Source organism: Chaetodon trifascialis, chromosome 15 (assembly GCF_039877785.1).
Source record: "Chaetodon trifascialis isolate fChaTrf1 chromosome 15, fChaTrf1.hap1, whole genome shotgun sequence".
Classification (NCBI taxonomy): Eukaryota; Metazoa; Chordata; class Actinopteri; order Chaetodontiformes; family Chaetodontidae; genus Chaetodon; species Chaetodon trifascialis.
Window position 1 is genome coordinate 24,458,064 of NC_092070.1, and position 24,778 is coordinate 24,482,841.

Sequence of the window (24,778 nt, forward strand, 5' to 3'; positions counted from 1 at the left end):
GTGTTTGCTGAGTGTGCAGCCTCTTTTTCAGGCATGGCCCTGCAGTGCTCTCACACAGCACGTTAACTCTCAGCGCCGTTTTCTGCTGATGGCCACCGAGCAGCTCAGTTAGGGGATAAGTGCTTTGCTGAAGGGCACGTGGGTTGGAGATGGCAACTTAGAGGAAAGTTAATTTACCTGCCAACACTTTACGCTTGCAGCCAGTGTGAGGAATTATATGCAGCAGAAGAAATTTCTCTGCATTTCAGTTTGCTGCGACCACTGAGAACCAGTGCATCCCTCTTTGTGAACAGTGGATTTTAAATATAATACAGTTAATCAAATTGTGTATCCATCATAATAATGTGTTTTTATCTGTAACTTAAAGGATGAAGCTGGTGTTATTCTACATTTCCTTTATTGTCCATGAAAGGACGAAAACCAGCCGTGTGTTCGCTCACGTGCTGCTTCTCTCCCGTCTGCTCCTGGAAGTCTTTAAAAAAAGGTTCAGGATTTTTCTGAAACAGCTGGCCGCTGCCTTTTTTAGCCAACATTAGTCAAACAAGAGGAAATGGTGCATTTGTAAGGGACTACTTTGTCAAAGCAAACTGCAGAGTGTGTTCATGGAGATGAAGGAACAGAGTGACAGCACTTGTTAACAGGATCAATTCGTTGTTGGTTTTGGTCTTTTGGTGGGATTTGCTGACATTAAGACAAACGCGGGATATCGTCGTCTTTATCCTTTAACACTAACAACTTGTTATTGCAGCCTCTTCCTTATTCTTTTGTCTGGAGCATATTGAAGAGAGAGGAGCTGCCCCTCAGTTCACATCAAAATGTCAGCCTCCTCATAATGTGCCGTGCAGCTCGGCCTCCGCGTCCGTTCGGGGGGAAAACAGCATTTAGAAGCAGCCTTATTACAAACTTTTTACGTAAAAACGAGCGGCGATTAATTAGGAAAGATAGATCTGTGCTTCCGCCTATCTACTTCAGCATCCCTCCATTTTTTTTCCCTCTCCGCCGAGGGGGGCTGATGTTTATACAGAGTACACATTGCAGTGCAGCAAAGCCAAATATACAGGCTCGATCAGAGAGCAGAGCACTTTCAAAGATGGTTTGATCTTGTTTAGATTTTGATAAACATGACCAGAATGTGAGCAGCCTTACAGTACATCAGTGTGTGTGTGTGTGTGTGTGTGTGTGTGTGTGTGTGTGTGTGTGTGTGTGTGTGTGTGTGTGTGTGTGTGTGTGTGTGTGTGCGCGCGTGCGTGCGTGCTGATTATTTTACATGTAAACATGGGACCTGCTGTGTATCACTATTACAGCTTGTGTCAACATGTAAACAGTGCACAGCATCAATCTTGCACTCGGCACAAGTGGACTGAGTTATTATGTTAAAAGCCCATTTGCCCGACATATTCTTCCCAAAGATGGCCTCTCGCGGTGGGAGGAGTCTCGTCCAGCGAGTATTGATAGGCTCATTGATTGATTGATGGTCCCCGGTGATTTATCGATTCATCTCGGTTCCAAATGAGCTGCGAGTGCTTTCCTGCCCAGAGGAAAACAACCGCGCTCTCACACAACCCCAGTAATGAGAATTCACCGACTTATTTTGAGCACCGCAAACGTTCCCTCCTCGAATCTGATCTTTTTTTTTGGGGGGGGGGGATAGATTTGAAATTGAAAATGAAAATTGTTGCATGGTGTTGTGCTGCTGAGATTTAGAGGAAGATTCACTCAGGCAAAGCACTTTACCCCATCACTGTACAAAGTCAATCTCCTCCTCCCGAGGTTTTAAGAAGAGTTTCGGGGCGTCCTTAGGTAGTTAAAAGTGCATCGACTGTGGATGGGCTAGTGGGATGTGTAGATTAATGCAGTGGAAAGCCATCCCTCAAAGTGCTTAGAATAATTAGAGTCAGGCTTCCAACAGAATGGGCATGTCACTGGAGGAAATTGTATTTTTATTTACTGTGTCGGGTCTCTCTTGGCCTCCCTCTCGCTCTGTCTCTGCCTCTCTCCATTTGTACGGCGGCAGAGCTCGGTATTCAGGAGCCGGGTGTTTCTCAAAGTGTCTTAAAGGTGCTGTCAGCGTGCCGTGATGCATCTCTTGGATTTGTATCTCTGCGTGTTTCCACGTGTGGGCGCACACCATTTGTATTCTGCCTGCCATTTGTATTCACGAGTGGGTCCAAGTTCTGTAGGTGTGCATATTAAACATATGTACCAGAGCCGTGCAGAGACGCACACGTATGTGAAGGTGTGCTTTTCTTCATGGCTGCGTGCAGAGGTGGACGAATATTTCCACTAGTACTCGGCTTAAGTACTAGTTTAAGGTACTTGTACAATGCTTGAGCTTTTCCAGGTTAACATTTCAGAGGGAAACGTTTGCTTTTTACTCCACTACATTGATTTATCAGCTGTAATGACTTTGCAGATTCAGGCTGTGGCAGAAATCATTCACTGATTCACCTTTATCATACCACACAGGACTGCACAGCGCCTATAAGAAGCATTTTCCTCCTTATGTTCAGTAATGTACAAAAATCCACCTTAAATAGCACTAATGAAACATGTAAACCTCTGAAGGGGGTGAGTACTTCTTATAGGCGCTGCATAGAGAGCCAGGAAAAAATGGATTGTACATTACTTTTAACAATACACAGATGGATTAATTTGATATTCATTCAGAAACAGCTTTAAATTGTGAACACGCTCATAATCTGACACACATAATCTGACACTCAGAAGGCGCCACTTTTTCATGTACATTTAGCTTTTAATGCTAACATTGTCGAGCTGATACTGGTATTTTTTACACTGTAGTACTGCAAGTTTTACTTTCATGAAGGGTCTGCACGCCTCCTCCAGCACTGCTCCTGTGTCTGTGTGTGTGTGTGTGTGTGTGTGTGTGTGTGTGTGTGTGTGTGTGTGTGTGTCTCTGCACACTAAAGTGTTCAGGCATTTCCCATCTCAGTGCGGTGGACGCCGGTGGACAGCGAGGCGGACCATTGATAAATTGATCACAGTGAAATTGTGGAGTAGTGAGACATGCTCTAAATCCCTCCCCCATCGCTACACATCCCACGCACACACACACACACACACACACAGACACGCCACGACTCTGGCATCAATTATTGTGGATTGCGTGGTTGACAGAGTGTAAACCAGGTGCCAGCCCTCAATCCAATTAAAGAGATTTAATTGGAGAAAATAAATGGAGTGTGTCCACAAAGTGCTGGCTTACCCACATTTAGTAGATTTTTTTTACCTTTTTGAGAAGTAAGGTTTGTTTATGAAAGACCGATTGAATCTAATAAAGCCTTAAGGCTGTTGCTTTTCCCAGACTGCCTTGCTCCACAGGTCAGTAATGCAAACAATCCAATTTCTCCCGTCTGAGAGCTGTCCTGGCATGTAGAAATGGGATTATTATCTAAAATGGGCCCAGCAGGTGTTTCTGTGATACAGTGTAATTTTAGGAGGGTGATAGTGTTTTGCGGGGTCCGGGCTTAAATTCCCAGTGACGCTTTTAAAGGAACATCGAACAAATAAGTTGGCGAGCTTGCCAGTCCTGCCCATTAGCGTTATTACCGGAGATCAGGCTTCATAACGGCGCCGTTTCCTGAGCTGATTTCCTGCGCGTCAGTGCCTGCGTCGAGACGGCAGCCATCACAGTTTGAGGAGTTCGTGGAGCTAAAGAGAGGCGTCTGGGAGCGGCCAGGTAGCGCTCACGGTGGTCCCGACTTCTCCACACTTAGCTCTTTTCTACCCAAATTTGTCCCCGGGGATAAGAGTGAGGCTCATCCCTGTCGCCATCCCCCCTCATCTCCTCACAAGGGACGGACATGCATAATTCAGGATTGTTATCTGTCTGCTGCTAACCCCCTTCTTCCCACATACACACACACAGATCTGCAATGAAACAGTCTGACTGCACATCAATGATTCACCAGACAGCGCAGCCCCCCTCCTCTCCGTTGAGGGAATCATATGGAGCCGACAGGGACTCCACAAGCATGCAACTTCCTATAATTGGACTGAAAAAAGGGCGAGTGGGGGAAATGCTGTATCAGGGATCTGGCGAGAGCGGCATAGGTGTTCAAACAGCCATTCAGCAGTGTCAACCAGCAGATGGGTGACTGGGTGCGTTCGCCGGCCCACTCGTTAGCCACCGGGAGAGGAAGCGAGAGGCGACGTGGCGCCGAGGGTTTTAAGAGGGAGAAACACTTCAGAGTTTGGATTCATCTCTGTGAGGAAGACAGATTTTAAGCGCGCGAAGTGCAGCAGCAGCACTGGGACTGGAGACGGCTGCCTTAGCCTTCCTAAAAATAAATAAATAAATAAATAAATCCCTCCCAGCTTCCTGCTGCGAGCATCTCTGTTCCCCCAGGTTGCCCGTGCCTCTTCATCTTTCTCACCACACTCACCTTTCTCTTTCTCAAACATCACAGGAGCAAATCAGCAGACAAGCGCCTGTACAAGTTTTCTCAAGCTTTCAAGAATTACCACCATTTCATCACGGATAATCACAGTTAATAACCCTTCTCATTAAGGAGACGAGAATCACGGGTCATTAATATTGTTAATATCTTCTCCCTTTCCTTCTCTTCTATCTCTCTTATTCCCTCTCTCTGCGTGCCAGAGGGAGTGGAAACAAAAGGATGACTAAAAAAGAGCTTAGCGCGACAGTGATTAACCGATAGGGGTAGATGGACTGTGATGAATCAAAGTTATCTCTCAAATCTTAATAACTGGAATTAGCCCCTGATTAGATGAGCTTTGGCTACAGCGGGGAGTAGTCTGCATTTTCACTTCAAAGAATCCCGCCCATGTAAACCTGTCCCTCCTTCCACTGCAGAGCAAAGACAAAAAAAACACCCAGTGAGGCAAATAGGCCAATGGAATAAATTACAAAGCGAGTCATGAGAGCGCGGAGAGGATGACGAAAAGCCGAGATAACGTAAACAATGTTACACCTGTTCTCCTCCCACAATTTGGTCGTCGTCGTGCCCTCTTTCACATTTATCTCGCTCTTTCAGTTTCCTCGTTTTCCGACACTCTCGGGGTCCGGTGGGAGGTTTCCGAGTCTCTGTGACAGGGTCGTAATGAGAGTGGCACTCTCCTTCATTTGCATATGTTTGCCATTGTCACAGCGGTCAAGGAATGTCATGTCGAGATTCCTGCATGCTTAAGTAATGGCATTTTGTCCCCACGAGGAACTCTGGCCCCTGTATCATAATCCCAGCATGCAGGAAATGAAAAAAAGGCTGAATTAACATGACAATCAGCTGATTCTAAAACAAATGTTGGCATTTTTATCCCCTGTAGAATTTCAAAAGACTCATCTGTAGTCTGAAGAGCGGCGAGCTGGCGTGACGGCCACGTGGAGCCGATTTATACGACCAGAATGACAGAACGTCCCACTGTTGGGACACTGTTCGGCTTTCATTTCACCCGGGTCTTTATCTTAGTGATCAATAGCAATCTCAAAGAAGTCGTTCAGTTTGTGAGGATTTTTAATAGAATATGTGTCAATATGACTTTGTTCTGAAAACTTTAGCAGAACAAGAAACAGAGAAGAAAAGTGGATGAAAAAGTTCTTTGGTGTATTTTTGATGGGGTCAAAGCAACATGCCGTCTGTTCTTGCTAATAAACGAGTCTAAACACCAAACTGGATGCATCCCACAAGTTAATCCAAATTTTGACACCCAGGCTGGAGTAATTAGTCCCAGATGTAAATATCTGTTATGCAACAAAAGAGGCAACAGCACTGAAACAGACAATTATCTCCTCTTATGGCGTTGGCAAAATGCTACGAGTCTAACCATGTGTAACTGATGGCTTTTTCACGGGGCCTCTCGGCTTATTTGGATGTGTTTTTGTTTATTTATTTATCTGCATTTTTACCATGCAGAGGCTGAGTGCAGACAGAGCTGTGGCTGAGACAGACAGGTTCATTACATGTCACAGGAGTTCAAAGTGATCCTCTGTCTACTCTGTTTATTAAGTGGCGCTCCAGCGTCTCTGAGGTATAGTAACACTCGCAGTCGCATCGCTAAGAGCAGTCCCATCTCGGTACGAGGCTCCGTGAGCAGCGCCTCCGCTGCAACATAATGAAGAAATCAGCAAGGGATTGAGGAAAATGAACTCTCCTTCTAATACCTCCATCCAAGGCCGTGCGGCAAATAAGTGCTCCCAATAACGAGGAAAAATCACGTTAGAGAGGATGAAACATATGTGACACGTGAAAACGATTAAGCCTCTCGGAAAAGAGCGGCAGAAACATGCACCAAATCTAAATTGACTTGGACGTGGAGCGAAGACACCGAGTGTTTATTTTCATGAATTGATTTTTCCACAAATGAGGTGGAAAAATGGAAAGACGGGAGTTTGCAAGGGAGGAAATGTGAGACAAAACAATAACCCTCTCCCCAGCCTATTTGAAATCATAAACCTACTGTAGTGGTGAGGAAGAGCGGGGTTTTGTTCAGATGGGGTGTGTTGTGAATCTGCATTAAACAGGGCCGCTCCTCCACATCTCCCCGCTCCCTCTCTCTCCCAGCGCCGGCCTGTAATTGGTTGACTGGGGGGAGGGGAATAGCCGTTGCACCAAATATGTGCCTCATCATGAGAAACTCAGCTGAGGGTGTTTTGTTTTGTTGTTGTTGTTTACCTCTTCTGAGTTTCTCTTTTCTGGCTCACCTTGGATTCACTGTGTGGCATGTGGTTGTAATTAACACATGCTGCAGCCTCTGGTGAGTGTTAACACAGAGACTTGGAGTAAGATCATGTGGCTCGCCTAATTAAAATGGACCCGGCTAGACAGCCTTTATTTATGCGCCTTCAAGACAAAATGAATGCCAGTTGCCTGTGGAAATCATCTCAGGCCGTCTTTTCGCCTGCCTGCCTGTCTGTGTGCGGGGCTACAATTAACCAAGCATCAGCAGCAGAGCCGGGGACAACAAGAGGCTTTCATGCAGCTGGTTGAAAACCACTCAGTGTTTCGTTTGTGTTGCGTCAACTGATTGCCGCGCGTTGGCCTCCGCTGAGCCGCATTACACTTTTCACTATAAACTCTGCTCGGGTTTGTGCTGTGACGGCCCAGCGGGATTTGTCACGAGCACGCCACTGTCACTGTCAGGCGGTCATTAAAAGCAAATAAGCATTGTTCTAGAGAGGAGTGCACGGTGCTGAGGACGAGGCGCTGAGAAGCTTAAGATTAAATTAGAAAATGTTATGTCATCTGTGCTCTGACAAAGCAAGTTGCTTGTGTACACTTTGCATGAAGGGATGAGACAGCCATACTTTATGTTAAGGCAACATTTACCTATTCGTGCTGTTTGGATTGTGCAGAAACACTGCAGAGCTGCTCACAAAGCTGCATCGAGTGTGGAATCAGGAGGGAGGTTTCTTGCTGGAGACTATTAGCGTCGTACAGTAGGATCCATGTGCAGTGGGAAGGCCTTTGCTGAAAAATGATCCAAGCTGCGTGCGACTGAGCCGAAGCCATAAAGCTGCCCACTCCATCACGGCCGAGATTGCCGAGATTGATCAGCCCGCTCCCATTTGAGTGATTTCCCTCCGGATTCAACGCAACGCAATTAGTCGCCTGCCGTATTTTGCCTTTGCGTTGCTCTTTGACCCTCCATCGCACGTATGAGTCAGTGCAGCACTCTGCCGATATGAGTTCCTCCTAACAGCTCCTGTATTTGCACAGCCCATCTCCTCTTGGCCTCTCAACGCCGTCCCTCCCAGCGCTGCTAAAGAGGATCACGGATCGCTGGCGAGCGGCCAAGTCGTTGTACCTGCTGAGATGGAATATAGCCTTGACCATCTACAGCGGGGTTAGCACCAGTGAAAGTCTCCGTCTCGCTCTCTGAATACTGAACGCTGGGAGTTTCTCTCAGACTGGAAGCCTCAGCGGTGGGCATTACCACAAGGCCTTCCTGACCTCTTTGGCTCCTGATGCTGACTGTAAAAACAAAAACTCCTCTCCAAAAGTGATCTCCTTAAGTAAGGGTTTCCAATCCAATTTTACACAAGGAGAGTGCTTAAGATTAGAGATAGTGTTTTTTATTGTGCTCTTCAGTAATAGGAGTAGAAAGGGTGAAAGGAGAGATGGAGGGAAGGAGGACTGGAGAGGATGGGAGATCGATAAAGGCTGCTCTCTCTGGTTGCCTTTATTCTTCGTCGTGGTGTCCGTTGGGACGAGGTTTAGGCGGCTCATGGCAGCAGGCCATGTAAGGGGGGCATTAAAGTGCCGCAAAGGGACCTGCTCTTTTCCCATAAACAGGCCTGCAGGTAGAGAAACACTCGCCAGGATCCCAATATAACAACAACAAGTCGTAGCGCTCGTTCGCAGCCATAATGAACAAGCAATCTCTTTTGGTGGAATGAGATGTGCCGTGTACCTGACTGGTTTGTCTTGGAGGGCTTTTCATTAGGCGCCGCGGATTATCCTGACGACGGCGACTCAGCCCGAGCGAAAAGGGCGCGTGGTCGCACTGGGACGAGCACAACTCCCCTGATTTGCATGGGCCTTTTTTCTTCTCCCAGTTCATTTCCAGTTGAATAACTCGTTTGTCACATACATCAGAGGAAGGCGAAGATCATACGAGAGCTAGTGTTACTTTGTGTTTCACTAATGAGGCCTGTACTCTCCGCCTCCTTGCTTTTGCCTTGGTGCCCTTTGAAACAGCAACGACATGGTGCTACAACACTCTGGTAGTTTTCTTTCTCCAAAACCGAGCTCCAGGCTGTTATCCTGTTTGTGTGTCACTTGGCTCTGTCTCAGTTCTTTGCACTTGTTTAAGGCTCAAATAGCAACAGACCTGACACAGATATACTGGCCTGTGTGCCTCGAGTCTCACAATTCAGGTTCTAACCCGAGCGCAGAGGGACACTCGAAGGAAGATGATGACTTAACAAGTTTAGCAGAACATGTCATGAGAAATCTGAACTGAGGCATGGAGAAGAAACAGAACAGTAACCAGTGCTGCCAGTCAGGAAAGTAAACTACATCACAGATTTCCCTAAACTGAGGAACTGTCAGATAAATAGCTGAGGATATAGAAAGCAAGAAACTAACACCAGAGGCCCTCTTACAACTCAACACAGGCAGTGGAAAGAATGAAGAACCCCAAAAAAACTCAATGTCTCATGACCGAAAAGGATCCATAGATAAGCAAGGATGCAGTCTGACTATGACACTGAACACAGAGCACAAATTTTTATTCATTTATGATTTTTGACCATCTACAAACACATCTGTCCTTTTTGTTGCAACTCATTAACCTCAACAGTTGAGGGCAAACCCAACTTCATCTGTGGGAACACGGTTGCATTTACCTCTCTTTGGCGTCACTCATCCATCCTGATTTCAGCAAGTCCATTATCAGTTTTTTGCTTTACTGCTTCTCCAGTGTTGTGCTGGTGGAGATGTGTGCCGGTGAGAAGATGAAATATGGTCCAGAAAGTACGAAGGTTGGCCTGCATTGTTTTAACCTAAATGTGCTCATGAGGTCTCATGGAATAGATAATGAGTCTTTTTTGAAGGTGCCACAGTATTGTGGATTAATTCAGAATGAGCCAGTGAGCATAGTGAGGTTCCTCAAACCTGAAATAAATCCCGGAACCAGGATTTGATGTTTGTATGAGGATGCTTGATGTGTATTAGCGGGCGTGTAAACACACTCAGTTACTCCTCAGCAAATCCTTACAAACGCCAGTCAGGACGGAGGGCAGAGATCTTGACAGTGACTAACGAAAAGACAGAACTGAAGCTTTGATCTCCTTAATGACAAGAACAGTGTTTGATGTAGAAACAGTCAAACACAGCACCTTGGTGTTTGCGGGCTGCTGAGCTTTCCGTCTCTGCTGGACTGTTGAGCGCCGATGTGTTGATGGTTTGCAGGGGTTAGTTCAAAGGAGGACACAAGATCTGGTAGTACTTTCAGCTGTCATACCAGGAGGTGCATCTTTTTTTAGGTAACCAACCCCATTCTCCTTTAAAATGGGCGCTTAGAAGTTGAAAATTGCCAACATCAAGAGCTTCCTTGAATTAGGATGCCCCGCAATGCAAGTGTGTTATATAATGCCATGACTGGAGGGAGAGGAAAAGTAGAGCACAGGGGTAGAGATTAAAAAAGTTTCTGCATAAAAAGAGAGGGGGGAGGAAGAGATGAGCATGAAAGGGAAAGGGGGGGCGGAGGGATTGAGGGAGACAGAGGAGATAGAAATACAGTATAATGAAAAGGAGAAGGGGGATTAGGTCAGGCAGGAGTGAGGGTCCACTCTTACGGCAGGAGCAGCCTTGAGGCCCCGCAGGCTGCAGGAAGCTGGTCAATCCTCCTCCTCTCTCAAGGCTCCTCTCTTCTTTCATTTAGATAATGGAGCATTTGCTTAATTGGCAGAGCACAGTTTAGGCCGAGGTTTGTTTGCCAACACGTCAGAGTAGAATTATTTCCACTACATTTACAGCACAGTGTTGCTCGGCTCTCTCATTAAAACCGCTGCCTCCTCCTGCCCAGATAGAGCTTTCTGCAGAAATCTCCAGAAAGAGGCCAAACACCACAGCAGCAAAAAAAAAAAGGAATAAAACACGTTTATCTTCTATCTCACTATCCCCAGCCAGCTTGTAAAGGAAGAGACAGAAACTTCTCTATCTGTTTACTGGTATTGTTTTTCTCCAATCATAAACCCTTACTTCTCGCTGCTGCTGTGTGCTTTTTCCTCCTCCTCTCTTATCAAAGAGTTATGCATTGAGCTCACATGATCTGTATCTTTAAATTTGATTGAGGGTATTTGCAGGGGGGTGTTATTGGATTCCAGTGTTATTGTCTCACCTTTTCCCTCTGCGTTTTTAATGTTGGGGTGGATATCCGCTCCAGCAACACTGATCTCACTGTTCTGCTCATTAGTCTGGATTCGCAGAGCCCCAGCGCTTTGCAACAATAAGACATGCACTTCTGTAGTCCAGCCATTACCCAGTTTAACAATGTGCACCAGCCAGAAAAGTCCATTATTTCTGCAGCTCATCATCTCAAGCATCCACACGAGACAAAGGGTCTGTGAAACTGCTTCATTGCAAAGGGCCATCTATCACTTAAGTCAGGAGCAGAGACTAAAAAACACAGAGTATGTGGTGCAGATAGCACATACAGAGTGTTCTGGGAGCATGTGCAAAAATGACAGAAGAAGAAGAAGAAGAGTTCTTTTTCTGCATTTAGTTCTTCTTTTCCTGATTTAAATAAGAATTTAGATCCATTTTTATGCGGCCAAGGTTTTTGGCTACAAAATGAAACCTGGGTGGGATTTCAAAGAGGCCAGACGTGACAGAAAAGTCCTGCTCAGGTAGCATTTTCGCACCTGAGCCGAAATATTCCAAATGAGACAGAAACAAAGGCGGAGATGGGGAGGAGGAGGAGGAGGAGGAGGAGGAGGAGGAGGAGAGCTCACGAAGGCTAATTTTAAAGCGGGGGAGAGGAGCTGGGAGAGGGAGCAGCTGCTACTTTAACAGACCTGTCATTGGAATCAAAGGCCCTAATCAAAATTTTATCAATTAATTGATCTTTCCTCTTGTGCTTTGCCATGAGTGCAATTGAGATTCCCCCTGACTCTTGCCCCTCCAACAGCGAGCCATGCTCTACAACATAAACTGTGTTCATTAGCAAAGATCAAGGAATCCTGTAATCTGAGCTGAGTTGTGATATGATGGCTGTTTCCCCCTGACTTCGTTGGTTTGCAGGACAACTCTCCCCAGCTGCCTCCCGAACCCGCGCATCTTTCATGCTGCTCGTACAATCAAACAATGGAAATTAAACTTTGATCTCGACCGTGGTTCTAACGCTCGCCTCCTGTTGTGTGTCTCTTGCAGGGTAACCAAGAGGCCACCAACCCCCCGGAAGCGATGGCCCAGCCGTACACCCCTGCCCAGTACCCACCTCCCCCACAGAATGGCATCCCCGCAGAGTTTGCGGCACCGCACCCGCTTCCGACGCAGGACTACACCGGGCAGAGCCGGGTTCCCGAGCACGCCATGACCCTCTACACGCCCACACAGACGCACAGCGAGCCGGCCGGCACTGACAACAGCACGCCCGCCATCACCGCCACCACGACCGCACCGGTCAGTGTCCTTCATCATCTGCAAACACTGTTCTCCACACGCTGTCAGCAAGTAAAATACATTATTATTTACCTTTTTCTTTCAACGTGATCACGTGTCCAGAGTGAAAGAACGCTGTTCATCACTCAGAGCTGCTTTTTGATGGTAGTTTGTTATTTTAACATCGGTATAGAACTGTGATTCTAATTAGCAAACGAGCCAAACGTCAGCATGATTGCAAGCTAAATCTCCATATTTCTCTTAACTTGTTTCCCTCCCTGACGTCTGTCTCGCTGAGGAAAGCTTTCCTTTTACTCATTCATTCATCCATCGTCTGCTGCTGCTGCCTGAAGCCTGAACGCTTCAGCGTCATTCGTGCTGAAGAAGTCTGCGCTCTTCCTTTTTAGTGCCGCAAAGCAACCTCTCTCTGTGCTGTACAGAAACTCACCTCAGCCGCACGCAACATGAACAGCACTTAGGTTGAATGCCGTCAGTTTATTACTCAAGTATACGAGTCATTTCCACAAAATGTACAAATTAAAATGGAAATGAATGAAAAATAATTGTGTAACTCATTATATTGTGCAAATGCTCATGATTTTCAAGCGGGTAATGAAGAACCATGAGAACATTTCTTACTTTGCAAATAAGGTCCTTCTCCATTATTGGAATGTACATTTAATTTTTCAGTTTCTTCATAAGCTCACAATCTGTAGCTCCGTTAGTTGAGTTGCATTTGGAAGCTGATTCCAGTTTTACCTGTCGTGACAGAATTTTCCTTTTTGAATATTTCTTCCGTGTCAAACACAAAAATGAGGATAGTGATCATGTGTGAGCAGCAGAAGACTTCAGTGTCACGGTGACGCTTCGTGCTCGACGTCGGAGGTGAATTTAATGAAAATGTGCCGTTTAGTGTCCCCTAAAAGACGCGTAAACCTGAGCTGTTTTATTGATTTTGGTGAAGGAGATTTGAGCTGTTGAACGTCTCCAGCGTGTCACCACCACCGCCACTTCTTCGCTCTGTTAAAAGACCAAAGGACACGTTCGCTTTCCTCAATGAGCCAGAATCAATTGCTGTTTAGTCAGATTGGCTAATTATTTGTAACTGCATCCAAATATTTGAGACCTTCCTTTACACTTAAGATAATATCCTCTGTGTGACTGTGCCAGGAAATAATTACATCCTTTTTTCACTCATTTTCACCTCACCAGAAGAGTGCATGTATTTAAATTACTGGCACTCGCAGTGGAAAACAAACCCCTGGCAACGCTGCACACTGAGATACACGACTTGGAAGTGAGTGAAATTCCAAATGATATTTCATACGATTCATCCTTGTGTGGTGAAAGTGTGATAGAAAATGCCTTGACCCGGGATTTACCTCCACAAGAGGCAGATGTAGATAAAAAGGAGGACGACTTAGCTCCAAACTTTAGAGATGCGTCTACAAAGACGGATAATGCCGGCAGAGATGAAGAAATAAAACCTTCAGACCTTCTTTTCTGCTCTAGCATGGAAACACCTGCTGGGAGAGGTCACAGCGAGGCCACGGGCCTCCTGAGAGGGATCTGGGTCACTCATAAAGACCGTTGTTAATAACTCAATTTTCCCAGCCTCACAATTACCGCGCAGCTACGAACATTTGGCAGCAAGAAAGTGCTTATGCAGCACAAGCGGAGCAATAGCGTGGCGTGGCGTATTATCATCGGCCTGTAATGCAGCAATGTTTGATTTGAAGATTTGTGCGACGCTCTCCAACTGCTCCATGCTTATGCGCCGCACTTACAGTAATGGCTGACACACAAGAGAGTTTAAAGTGAGGAGAGACTTGGCAGGAGGTTCAGTCTCCTCCTCCTCAGCCTCCTCCTCCTCCCCCCTCCGACACTGTGCACCACTCCTCCGTTTGCTATCTCTCACCGTCTCCCCTCTCTATCCATTTCGCATTTGATTTCATTTCATCTGCTCACCCGCTGTGAAGAAAGCCCAGAGATGGTGGCCGTGGAGAGATGAGAGCTCGCCTCGCTTTCCTTCGTTCTCTTCCCCTCTCGCTCCGTCCCCACTTTCCTCCATCTTCATTCTCCGCATCCACGCTCTCCCCACTTCCACCCGTCCTTTCTCAGGCAGGACAGAGGGATGAGATTAGTGGGGTGTAAACAGAGAGTCTAATCCTCGGGGGCTGCTGGTGTAGTGTCGCCCACCGCTGTGTTCCCCAGCTTTAATGACAGACCCAGCCTGTTTGCTCTGGGTGCCACAGACGGGCCCGGGTGCCTTTGATTAGGGCACCCTGCAGAAACACAGATTGAGGGAGCAGATCAGCGACTCGCTGCGACTCTCCCCCTCGCCCTCCTCCCTTGGCTCGACTCTGCTGCGCTCAGCTCCTCTACCCCACGACGACGCTTTACTCTGCACATCTTCTCGACTTAAAGACTTAAAAAGAGTCAAGAGAGACTGAAAATCCAGTGAAACGTATGGATTCTGTGTGAATTCCCTGCAGAGAACGGAGAGTGTGTATGTTTTAATGAGGCGCTGGGACTCTGTTTCTGTCTGTGTCTACCAGTCACTCGTCTATACTGGGAAGGTGGCGCTGTCCAGAGCCAGACCTCTGGGACCTCGCTCTGTGCCATGTTCAAACAAGCTGACTTGAAAGCAGGCGACTTGAGGAAGAGAGGCAGCCCCCAACTTTTCTCCAAATCCTTAGAGATGAGGGTAGCAGAGGGCTGCCAGGGAGCTCTGCTGGAGAGAGAAAAAACTGAGCTCGTTATCTGGCTCAGTTCAAATAGTCTGAGGTTTGGTTGAATTTCATGAGTAATCATTCTCTTTTCAGATAACAAATTAAGGCAGTGGCGTTAGGGCAGCACTCAATTCCAGATTTTTCACAGCCCGTGTCAGCGGCGTGAAGACTTTCCAAAGGGTATTCTGGGGGACTGTGATAACATTGACGCACACACGAACACACAAGAGCATGTGGAAAACATGGCCGAGCGCATGCAAACATTCATACATGCGCACTCTCGCTCGCTCTCTCCTGAGCGGTGTCGCTTTCAGAGGCCGCCATTAAAAAGGGATGACTGTGTCCTCTGAAGGTGGGAGGGGCTGCTGATTTCCCCCCACTGTAAAAGATATTAGTTACCCTCAGTGCTCCTCAATGTTAGCTGCTGTTATTCTGTTTTTCTCTTATTGTCCAGAAATCCCACGAAAAGACCAAAACCAACAAAATGTCCTGACTTCTCTTCCCTGTCTGTGAGCTGTGAGGTTCCTCTGAAGAAGTAAAACTTTAAAACACATCATAAATATATTGCTTGACTTTTAAAAAAAAGGCTGAGCTATTTCCTAAAACAGCTGCTCACTGTAGTTTTGAGCAAACGTTAGTCAGACAGGAGGAAATACTGCAGTCGCTGCGGACTATTTTCAGCGGCGGATGAATCCACATTTGGTGCTGTAGCGAGTGTTGAGTGTGAGTCAGAATTAACCACTGTGTGTGTGTGTGTGTGTGTGTGTGTGTGTGTGTGTGTGTGTGTGTGTTTGTGGTAATGAATGAATGTCAGCCAGAGTACCAGTGTGACTCACTGATGTGTTTTAAAGGAGCTCAGAGGATGAAGACTCATCAGGGTCGAGTCTGTTCTTTGGTCTTTAATGGGATTTGTTGACTACAGAAGAACTACACAACATCCGCGAGCGTCTATTAGTTTTAATTGTTTCAAGCTTATTTCGTATCTAAATACTACAATACCCACGATCGTCGTTCACAGTTTTGGTAAATTCACACTTTACTGTTGCAGTCGGGACCAAAAACACTGCAGTGTTTTCTGAACTGATCCCAGTGTGATCCAGAATCTGAAACTTAACCTCTTCAGAGGTGCAGCTGAAGTCTCTGCTGTAGTTTTTATACACTCTGCTGCTACTTTTGACTTGTTTTTTAATGGTGTTTTCTCATACTGGGTATTTTACTGGAGCTTCAGCTCCCAGTCACCTCAAGTCGTTTATGCAGAAAATGAACGGGACCTCTAACTGTCGCCTGAACGCCCAAAATAACTCCTCTGCCTTTCACTATTTTATATGAATCAGAGGGAGGAGGCGGGGGCGGCCCCTCTGCTCCACACTCACCCCCGTCACACCCCCTGCTCTCTCAGGTGATGGAGGAGATAAATTTGCAGCTTCTTTAGAAAAAGAAAACAAACAGTGGAGGACTGGCAGAGGAAAATAATGAATTAAAGCTCAGGCATTATAATTCTTGTGAGCGAAGACTCGGTATCCCCCCCCCCCCCCCCATTTAATCGGATGTAATCTACCTGCTTGGCAGCATTCCAATCAGATAGTTTCAATTATGCTCTTGTAATGCCACTCTGCAAGGAGGGGGAAAGTGCTGAGCAGAGCACTTTGCAGGCGATTTGCAAATAACAGCAAGGGAGTCTTTTAGAGAAATGACTGAACAGGAAGCCGGAGAGTTGCCGGAGTTGACAGCTCTCTCACTCTCTGGTTTGCTGGCTGTGGCGGTGACGGCATGTTTCGCATCCCACCTCCTCCTCCTCCCTGTGACAGCAGCTGTCGGGACAGTAAAGTGCCACTGAAGGTGGCCTCCTATGGTAATACGAAGGTAATTATTTTCCACTGCAACACCACCATCTCACAACCAGGCAGGCAGGCTGGAGCCTCGGGAGCGCAGGCATCCCGGATCTCAGTGACACTCCAACTTATTGAGTTAGTAGGATGCGGTCCGGGCTGCTTGGGAGTCAGCAATTCAGTATTTGTGTTCTCCATATGTGTATTTGCCCCTGATGTCAGCGTGCTGCCGGCCTGTCTGAGCGCCGAGTGAAAGTTAATCTGGATGTTTGCAAACATGCGACTGCGCTTGCCGTGATAAAAAGCCAGACAGACAGAGCTGGAGGACAGAGGTGCTCAGTAGTCTGGTAACATACGCTAAAGGTCGATAGTGTCATGTGTGACCGATGAAACAGATTGACCCGCGGGGCTCCGGTACCTTGTCACCCTCCACGGTCCCAGCATCTGTCTGCAATGTGTCACCCCCGGGGCCCAACATGGCTACTCAGGCTATTAACCTCCAGCACGCGAGGACAGAGCAGAGTTAAGACCCCTCCGCCCGTCCCTCTCTGTCACAAATCCACTCCTTACCGTCCAGCTGGCCGGCTTGGAGCATTTCGCGGCTCCCGTGTCCTTCGCCACTTGTTAACCTCTGGTCTGGATGCCGGCGAGCCTGGGCGGGACTTCGGTAGCTGCCACCAACCTGCCCTACCTGGATGGCTGCAGGGGAGACAAAGTGGGACCTTGAATCAAACAACTGTCACTGTTAACAATGTATGTCACCGTCTCGGAATGGGCCATAAAAACCAAATAAATGACGGCCATTACAGTGGAGATTGTGATTATGATAATGAGAATAATAAAGGCGATCATCATTACGATCATGATGATAATGATAATACTGTGATGATGAATTATAATGAATAAATCCCTACCCCATTTCCTAAATGGTGGGAAATGTATCACTAAGAGTGGCCTGCAGCCATCTGACAGCCTCAGAGCAGGGTGAGGGTTATCTGTGTGTGCGTGTGTGTGTGTGTGTGTGTGTGTGTGCGCACACGCGCTCATGCACGTGTCATCTGAACCGTTTGTACTCTGGAAACAGCCTCCTCCCTTTTCACGTCTGTATCTCGGTACAAGATTGTGTCTGTGTATGTGACTTCCCAGCCAGTGTATAGTGTGTTTGCCGTGCTCAGAGAGCACTTCCCAGGAGACCTTGCAGTTTACATATCACATTCAAACAGCTTTTGTGCTCAATATCTGCCACTTCCACTCTCCCGCCTCCCATGCTCCCCTCCTCTCTGCGTTTCGATATTTAGCCCCTCTCTGAGTCACCGGCAGCGAATCGTCATTTCTGTTCATTTCAGTCATTTGCTCGCAGAACGGACGCTAAAATGCTAAAAACAAACGTGTCTTCAGAGTACTTGCTGTGCTCTCTCAGGAGCAGTGGTGGAGGTGGTCTGACGCTGTTATAGATTCACAAAACCTCTCGGGGAGGAAATCAGGCAGATCAGAGATCAGAGGTTAGCTGATGATTGCTTTCCCTTCGCCATGATTGGCTCTCTCCAAAGTCCAAGCGTGCACCAATGAACAGCTTTTATCAAGGCTCGTTTCTTTTATCTGTGCATTAAGTAAAAAAGCTAATTTGTGGTTTTCACATGCTGATATTTGTTGACAGAGTTGACATCATCATCATCATCATCCTGTGCAGCGTTACTGCAGGTCAGCAGATACACTCCATAGTCACAGGAAGTCAGTGCAACCAGCTCTAACAGCGCCTCCACCTCACACTGCAGACTGCTGCTGAAATGTGTGTGCATTAGACACTTCAGACAGAGCCAGGCTAGCTGTCCTCCCTTGCTTTATGCTAAGCTAGGCTAATTGCCTACAATTAATGCACACACATACATGAATAAGACGTTTTTAAAGATGCTAACTAACGAGCTATTTCGCCTAACATGAAGTGAAAGCTTTTGGAAATGTCGGGTATGTTTTTATGTTTACCGGTTTATTTTTTTAAATTCATTTTATTGTCTTTACTTCCTCTGTGCTCATGTCCTTTTCCCTCACTTTTATTTATTACTATTACGATTATTATCTGACATGGGTGCATAAAAGGGAGGATGAACTATGCCGTCGAGGTTTCGTCCACAGAGACGCATCAGAAACAGCAAGTGCCTCAAAAACAAGGTCCATCTGAACAGACAAGCCACCAGCAGCCTCAGAGAAATCCATCACTGGTGTCACAGAGAGAAACAAGTGGAATTTGTCATTGACATCAGACACGTCATTTATATAGAAATGTCAGCATCGCATTCGCATAATGATGGAAACAACAACGCTGAGGGCTTTGGGCCTCGCACTCTGATGGCTGTGTGCAAACGTCACCAATAATGTGTCTTTAGTCTAGACATGTCAGGGCTCTGTTGGATCTATATCCACGCCTTTTTGTCAGCGCCTTCAATCTTCCCTGTTGCTCAAGAGCTAAGTGCAAGAGATTAATAAGTGGATTTGTAATGCACAACCTCAGGTTTGACACTATAAGTCATCGGCTGTTTATCGCTTCGGCTTTCTCGCCGATTGAAAAATGGCAGACGCTGAGTAAGTTAGTTAGCCAGGCCTCCCACCCCACCCTGCAGCCCGCACCCACCCTCCTGTTCCAGCCCCCCCCCCCCCCCCCCCCCCCCTCTCCATGCAGGACCGGGAGGTACAGTATACTGTAGCAGCTAATGAGCAGCTTGTGTCTTCTGTTTGTTTCCCTCCGGCAGACAGATGATGTGACGCAAACAGAGGGCTCTCAGCAGCTCCAGCTCCAGCACTCAGACTCTTCAGAGAAGCAGCAGCCCAAAAGGTTACATGTCTCCAACATTCCCTTCCGCTTCCGGGACCCTGACCTAAGGCAAATGTTTGGGGTGAGTACCCTGAAGGGAAGTCCTACTTTTTCACATCTGCGGTCTTGTTGCTGCGTTTATGGCTCACGATAACACTGTGCTTGCTTTCATTCCAGCCATTTGGTAACAAAGTCTGAAACACAAGCAGCAGGTGACCAGACGGGTTGTTAAACTGAAATTTAGCGCACTGGAAATGTCGGTAGCACTCCTGATTGCAGGGTGTCCTACTGTGTTTTTATATTGGAGGCCCTGAAACAAACACTGCCTCCACTAACATCAGAAGAAATGATTAGACTATTATGAAACAGAATATTTGGCTTATTAAGCTTCAGAGAAAATGAGCAGTGGGGCGAAATCACACAACAAAGGCCACATATTTAATGAGGCGGGCAAGGGCTCAAACCAGCATCTCGCAAGTCTGAGACCATGAAAAACCGCGAAAGTAAAGAAAAACAGCCCAGTGCAGTGATAACTAGGCTAACCTGAGGATGGTTTAAAACACCTTTGATCACCTGACTGTCAGACAAAAAACCTGGTGAGATCAATGCTGAATAATGACCAAAAAAACAGAATTATCTTGAACTCCTTCTGTATTTTTACTTTCTGATCAGAGGTTACTCATCGAGTGGTCATCTGACATATTAGCATACCAGAATAGGAATTCTCTCCTTCTCTCTGTGTCTCTCACCCAATTAATGAGGCAATGAATAGTTCAACTGCTCACCCTCGTGCCTCACAAAAGCCTCAATACGAATTGAACCAAACATCCCCAATTCAATAACGATAATGGATCTGAACGGAGCTGCTTGCCAAAAACGTACTTTAAATGTTATGCGCTAATTGGACCATTAGAACCCAGAGGCGTTAATTCTCATCGTTATGAAGACAACATCCAGCTGATGATATTAATTACTCGAGAGGCCTGGCTGTGGCTTTATAAATTGCAGACAACATGGCTGCTCTCTCTCCCTTTCTCTCTCTGATTGTTGGCTTTATTGTTCCCAGCTCTGGTGCAGGTCGTGCGGAATCCAAATCGCCTCAGTAATTAGCTCGGAGGCTTTGTGTGCCTGGCCGGCGCGCACAGATATACGATACAAAATTGATCGCGGCCCACCCAGTTCCCCTCAATCACCCCGCTCACCCACACGGTGCCCGTTCCTTCCCGTTACACGGCCTGCCCTTCTCGGTGGTTGGCATGGTGGAGGATTGTGGGATTGATTGTCTTGGGTAGAGCTTGGCAGTGAGATAGCTGCTCTGCTCCACCCTCTGACATGGCCTCCACAATGGGCCTTTGTGTGATCAGCATGTGCAAAGCCTCATCCCTCCAGCTCTAATGGCTTCTGGAGCGCCACCGGCTCAATACACCATTAATGTTGCGCATGAGTGAAACCCACAGACATGTAGGCAGGAAGACAGAGTAGAAGGAGAGTGGAGGAGCTGCACGGCCCACTAGAGAAGGCCCTACAGCAGAGCAAAGCCCCGCCAGGAGCTCCATCTGCTGCCGCACGGCACGGAGAGCCCCTCTCTGGTGACGGCGGCAAAGGTTTCACCACCAGCGGAAAGCTTCGGCGCTGGCACCCTAAAACAAGGAGGGATGGCCTGAGATGCACCCTGCACGGCACCAGATTAAGGGTGTGGAGAAACCTGTGAGCCTTTAACGAGGCGCTGAATGAAGGGCTCATTAGGACGACCACAGCGGACCTTAATCAGTAATTAGAAACTGTGATCTCTGAGAGCTAGTGCAAGTGCAGGGGAAATGAAAACACTCCAAGCGCGAGCGAGCGAGCTCTGTGCGGCGCCCATGCTGCGCTGCTCGAGGGTGCCCTCATTTGTGCGACTGGGTTCTTCAGCAGTGCTTCTCTCAGTGCATGTAAGGGCTCTCACAGCATTCCCCAGAGCAATCAGGACCTCTGCCCTCCCCCATCCTGCTGTCACACTGGCTGCTGTGTCTGAACACGCTCTACTGTCTGAACACACAGGGCTGCTGCAGCGTAATTACAGCTTTCTGAAGAGCTTAAAGATATTCAAGCTAATCAAAAGTGGAGGCACAGTGGCCTCGATCTTGTTTGTTGCTTCCACACTAGGAGGCTTAAGGCGTGGGGACTGCAGCGTATTGTAATTTCATTTCGGAAAAAGGCAGCGAGTTCACACTGTATCAAAGGACCGTATTAGTGTGTTTACAAGTTTTAGCTCCTTAACGGCAAGTCATGTACACTTTTCACTTTTGCTGACCATCCATTGGTCTCAAATATCAAACATTAATCCACTTTATGTCTCTCTGTAATGTGCAGAGTGATCGGAAACCAAAGCACAGTATGTCAGCTGTGATGTAAAGAAAGAATACATGTGATAAGTGGGATAAAACATGCTGTGGTCCTTTAACTGGTGAACATCTGCCGGTGTTTTTATTCTCCTATCAGTACTGAATTGTTTTTATCGTTTCTGGATGGATGAATCTCACTGCAGCCTCTGAGATGACGTCAGCCTCCCTTGTCCTCCCTCTGGAGGCTCCTCCCATTGAAGCTATTATTTATCGGTGCTGCTGATGCAGCTGTTTCTGTGTGTGTGTGTGTGTGTGTGTGTGAGTGGGTGGGTGGGGATAGAAGTGCATAAGATCACTGGTGAGCAGCGAGCAGTCCCCAGCGCCATGTGGAAATCCACAAAGACGACTTCCTCTGAAACTAATTAATCGACGCCACAAGCCCATTACGCTCGGTTAAAACAATTAGCATCTGCACATTGCGTGGGGAAAGCATTGTCATCTCAGGCGAGAAAGGGGCATCACACTGGGATATAAATGCCTGCGTGTGCGATCGAGCCAACGCTTCCCATTCGAATCAATGAAGCCGAGCGCCATATGAGGCAGATGTGTGGATAGGATCTATGGAATCTCCTTTCAGGAGCGGATATATAGGGGAGGAGATACGCCCTGCTGCAACAGAGCCGGTTTTAAATAACCAAGCCTTGTTTTTCCTTTAACTTGAAGTGGTGAGGTCACCACATACCCCTCTCCACTGGGAGGGAACATATGTTTTGCGCTAACCCATAAACCCTCACCTCCTCAAGCCCACTCCACTCACTTCAACCAGATAATAGCCAGTTCCTCCTAACCCCTATTAGTGGCTCAGTCAAACGATCCATCCATTCCCATCGAGCGTCGACCACATGGAAGGCCCATTTCTTCCCTGTTGTGCCGAAATGAAGGCGACGCGGACCGCTTGACAGGGTAATTACTTTTAATGAAATAATACGGCCATTGTAGACAGCAATTAAAAGTCGCTCTCACTCCACTCATTAGAGGAACTTACAGTTTACTTTCATTCCTCTGCTTTCTAATGATCCAAAGGCAGGCCTGTTAAATCGAAAGGCTGGAGCATGTTAACCCCTGGGGACTGGCCCTTCGGTCGTGTTGACTGCGAGAGCACACAAACAGAGGAAGAGAATAAAGAAAAGACAGAGAGAGATGTATAAAAGAAGAGAGGTACATTCACAGCCAAACTTTCCACGAGTCAGAGCTCAGAGACCTGAAGAAGCGGGTTTTCCCCAGGTGACCGCGAAGATGGAGGGGGTTCCACGTCGCTCACAGCATCAAAATATAACCCGATGCTTCTTTTTTCTCTTTGTGTTGAAACAAGCAGGCAAACAAACGCCAGAAATGCTGATACGCAATCAAAGATCCAGCGTTTTTACCGATCCTGTGATCTCGTTTCATACGCTATCGATAGAAATCCAAAAAAGCATTAAAGCAGCAGCGGCGGCAGCCATGAGATCTCTTTTTAAAGCGTGCCAGTCAGCTTCAAGAATGTTTGCCGAGCTAACAAATGCAAATTGACCACCATTTCCTCACAAAAGTAACATTTCCATATTGCCTTAATGGTTTTTCTTTCTGCAGTCGTCCTTCTCATGAATTCAGTCAGTGAGGCTTTCTAACTCCATCTCTGCCCCACTCTTCTCTTTTTCTTTTCTCTCTGCAGCAATTTGGAAAGATTTTAGATGTGGAGATTATCTTTAATGAGCGAGGATCCAAGGTAAGTGAACTAGAACGCCAGCTGCTTCATTACCATGTACTTCTTCTGTTTCCTAATGATGGCATTAGTGTAGTGTGTACATTGGCTGAGAGTAGTGGTCCCTAAGCCTGGTCCTGGAGAGCTGCATCCACCATGCCTCTCTTTCTCTTTCTCCCTCCCTCCCTATTGTTTTTGTTGTTGCAGCTCTAACCCAAGTTGTGAATCATTAGCCCTGTCAATCAATTCATTATTGAGCTGTTTCACAATTCACTTAATCCAACAGCAGGCTGCAGGTCTTCAAGCTTATGGAAGTGAAACTGTTTAGGGACCGGGTCTTCTTTGATGCCTGGATGCTGGTCCTCCATTATTCAGGGTTTATCATTTTGTTTTCAGATAAACTATAAATCAGGATAAGAATGATGCTCTCTGGGATGTTTTGCAAATAAACAGAGTTTAGTTGGAGGAAATCTGAGGGCTAATCCTTCTTTGACCTCACATTTCAAGCTTTGGACAAACAGGACGTCACCTGGAAGCTTTCAATGCCCACATCCAAGATAATTTCATTATTCTGTCATTTTGTTATTGTCAACACAACCCATCAAAAGACCAAAACCAGCAATGCTCCCCCGCTCTCAGCTCGAAGCCCATTGGCCCCTACTGAGGATGCCTTTTTTTAAAAGGCTCATTAATGAACAGCTGGTCACTGCAGTTTTTACTAAATGTTACTGAAACACAACTAAACTGTGCTGTTGTTGTTGGGGACTATTTTCATTGGCGGATCACTCCACATTTGGTGCTCCAGTATTTGATTATTTTGACTCAACCTCACCATCCCACTGCCGGAAATAAACCCCGGCATGTGTTCATGGCGGCTCAGCTGCGTGTTTTTAACAGTGGAGCTTGGTGCTTTTGGTCTTTTCATGATCTGTTGATTGAGACAGCTTTAATCTTTGAGGTCAGGTAGACAGACAGAAACGGAAAATCTGCAGAAATAATCTAAAACTGCTGTCATCATGTATGTATGTATTTCAAAGCTAATCTAAACCAAGAACACCAGGAAGCCACCGGACCGCCTCAGCGCTGCTGCGTAGCTGCAGTATCAGTCTCCTAACCACCTACCATGGACAGGTTAAGCTTGCGGTGGCGTGAACAGCCGAGTGCTACTCATCCAGCTGTTCATTTAATAGAGTGTACTAAGCTCCAGAGCTTTCCATTCATAAACGAGACAGGGTCCCCGGCTGGGTGTTGAGGCAT

General features: G+C 46.9%; 1 protein-coding gene across 10 annotated transcripts in view; it reads left to right on the plus strand.

Moving 5' to 3' along the window:
• Positions 1 to 24,778, plus strand: part of LOC139344008 (RNA binding protein fox-1 homolog 3-like) — a 349,683-nt gene that overhangs the window by 295,445 nt on the left and 29,460 nt on the right. For all 10 annotated transcript variants that reach the window (XM_070981885.1, XM_070981888.1, XM_070981891.1 and 7 more), the window contains 3 exons: positions 11,856 to 12,107; positions 19,395 to 19,538; positions 23,492 to 23,545. In XM_070981885.1, the coding sequence (XP_070837986.1) occupies positions 11,856 to 12,107; positions 19,395 to 19,538; positions 23,492 to 23,545 (450 nt within the window). The remainder of the gene's footprint in view (positions 1 to 11,855; positions 12,108 to 19,394; positions 19,539 to 23,491; positions 23,546 to 24,778) is intronic.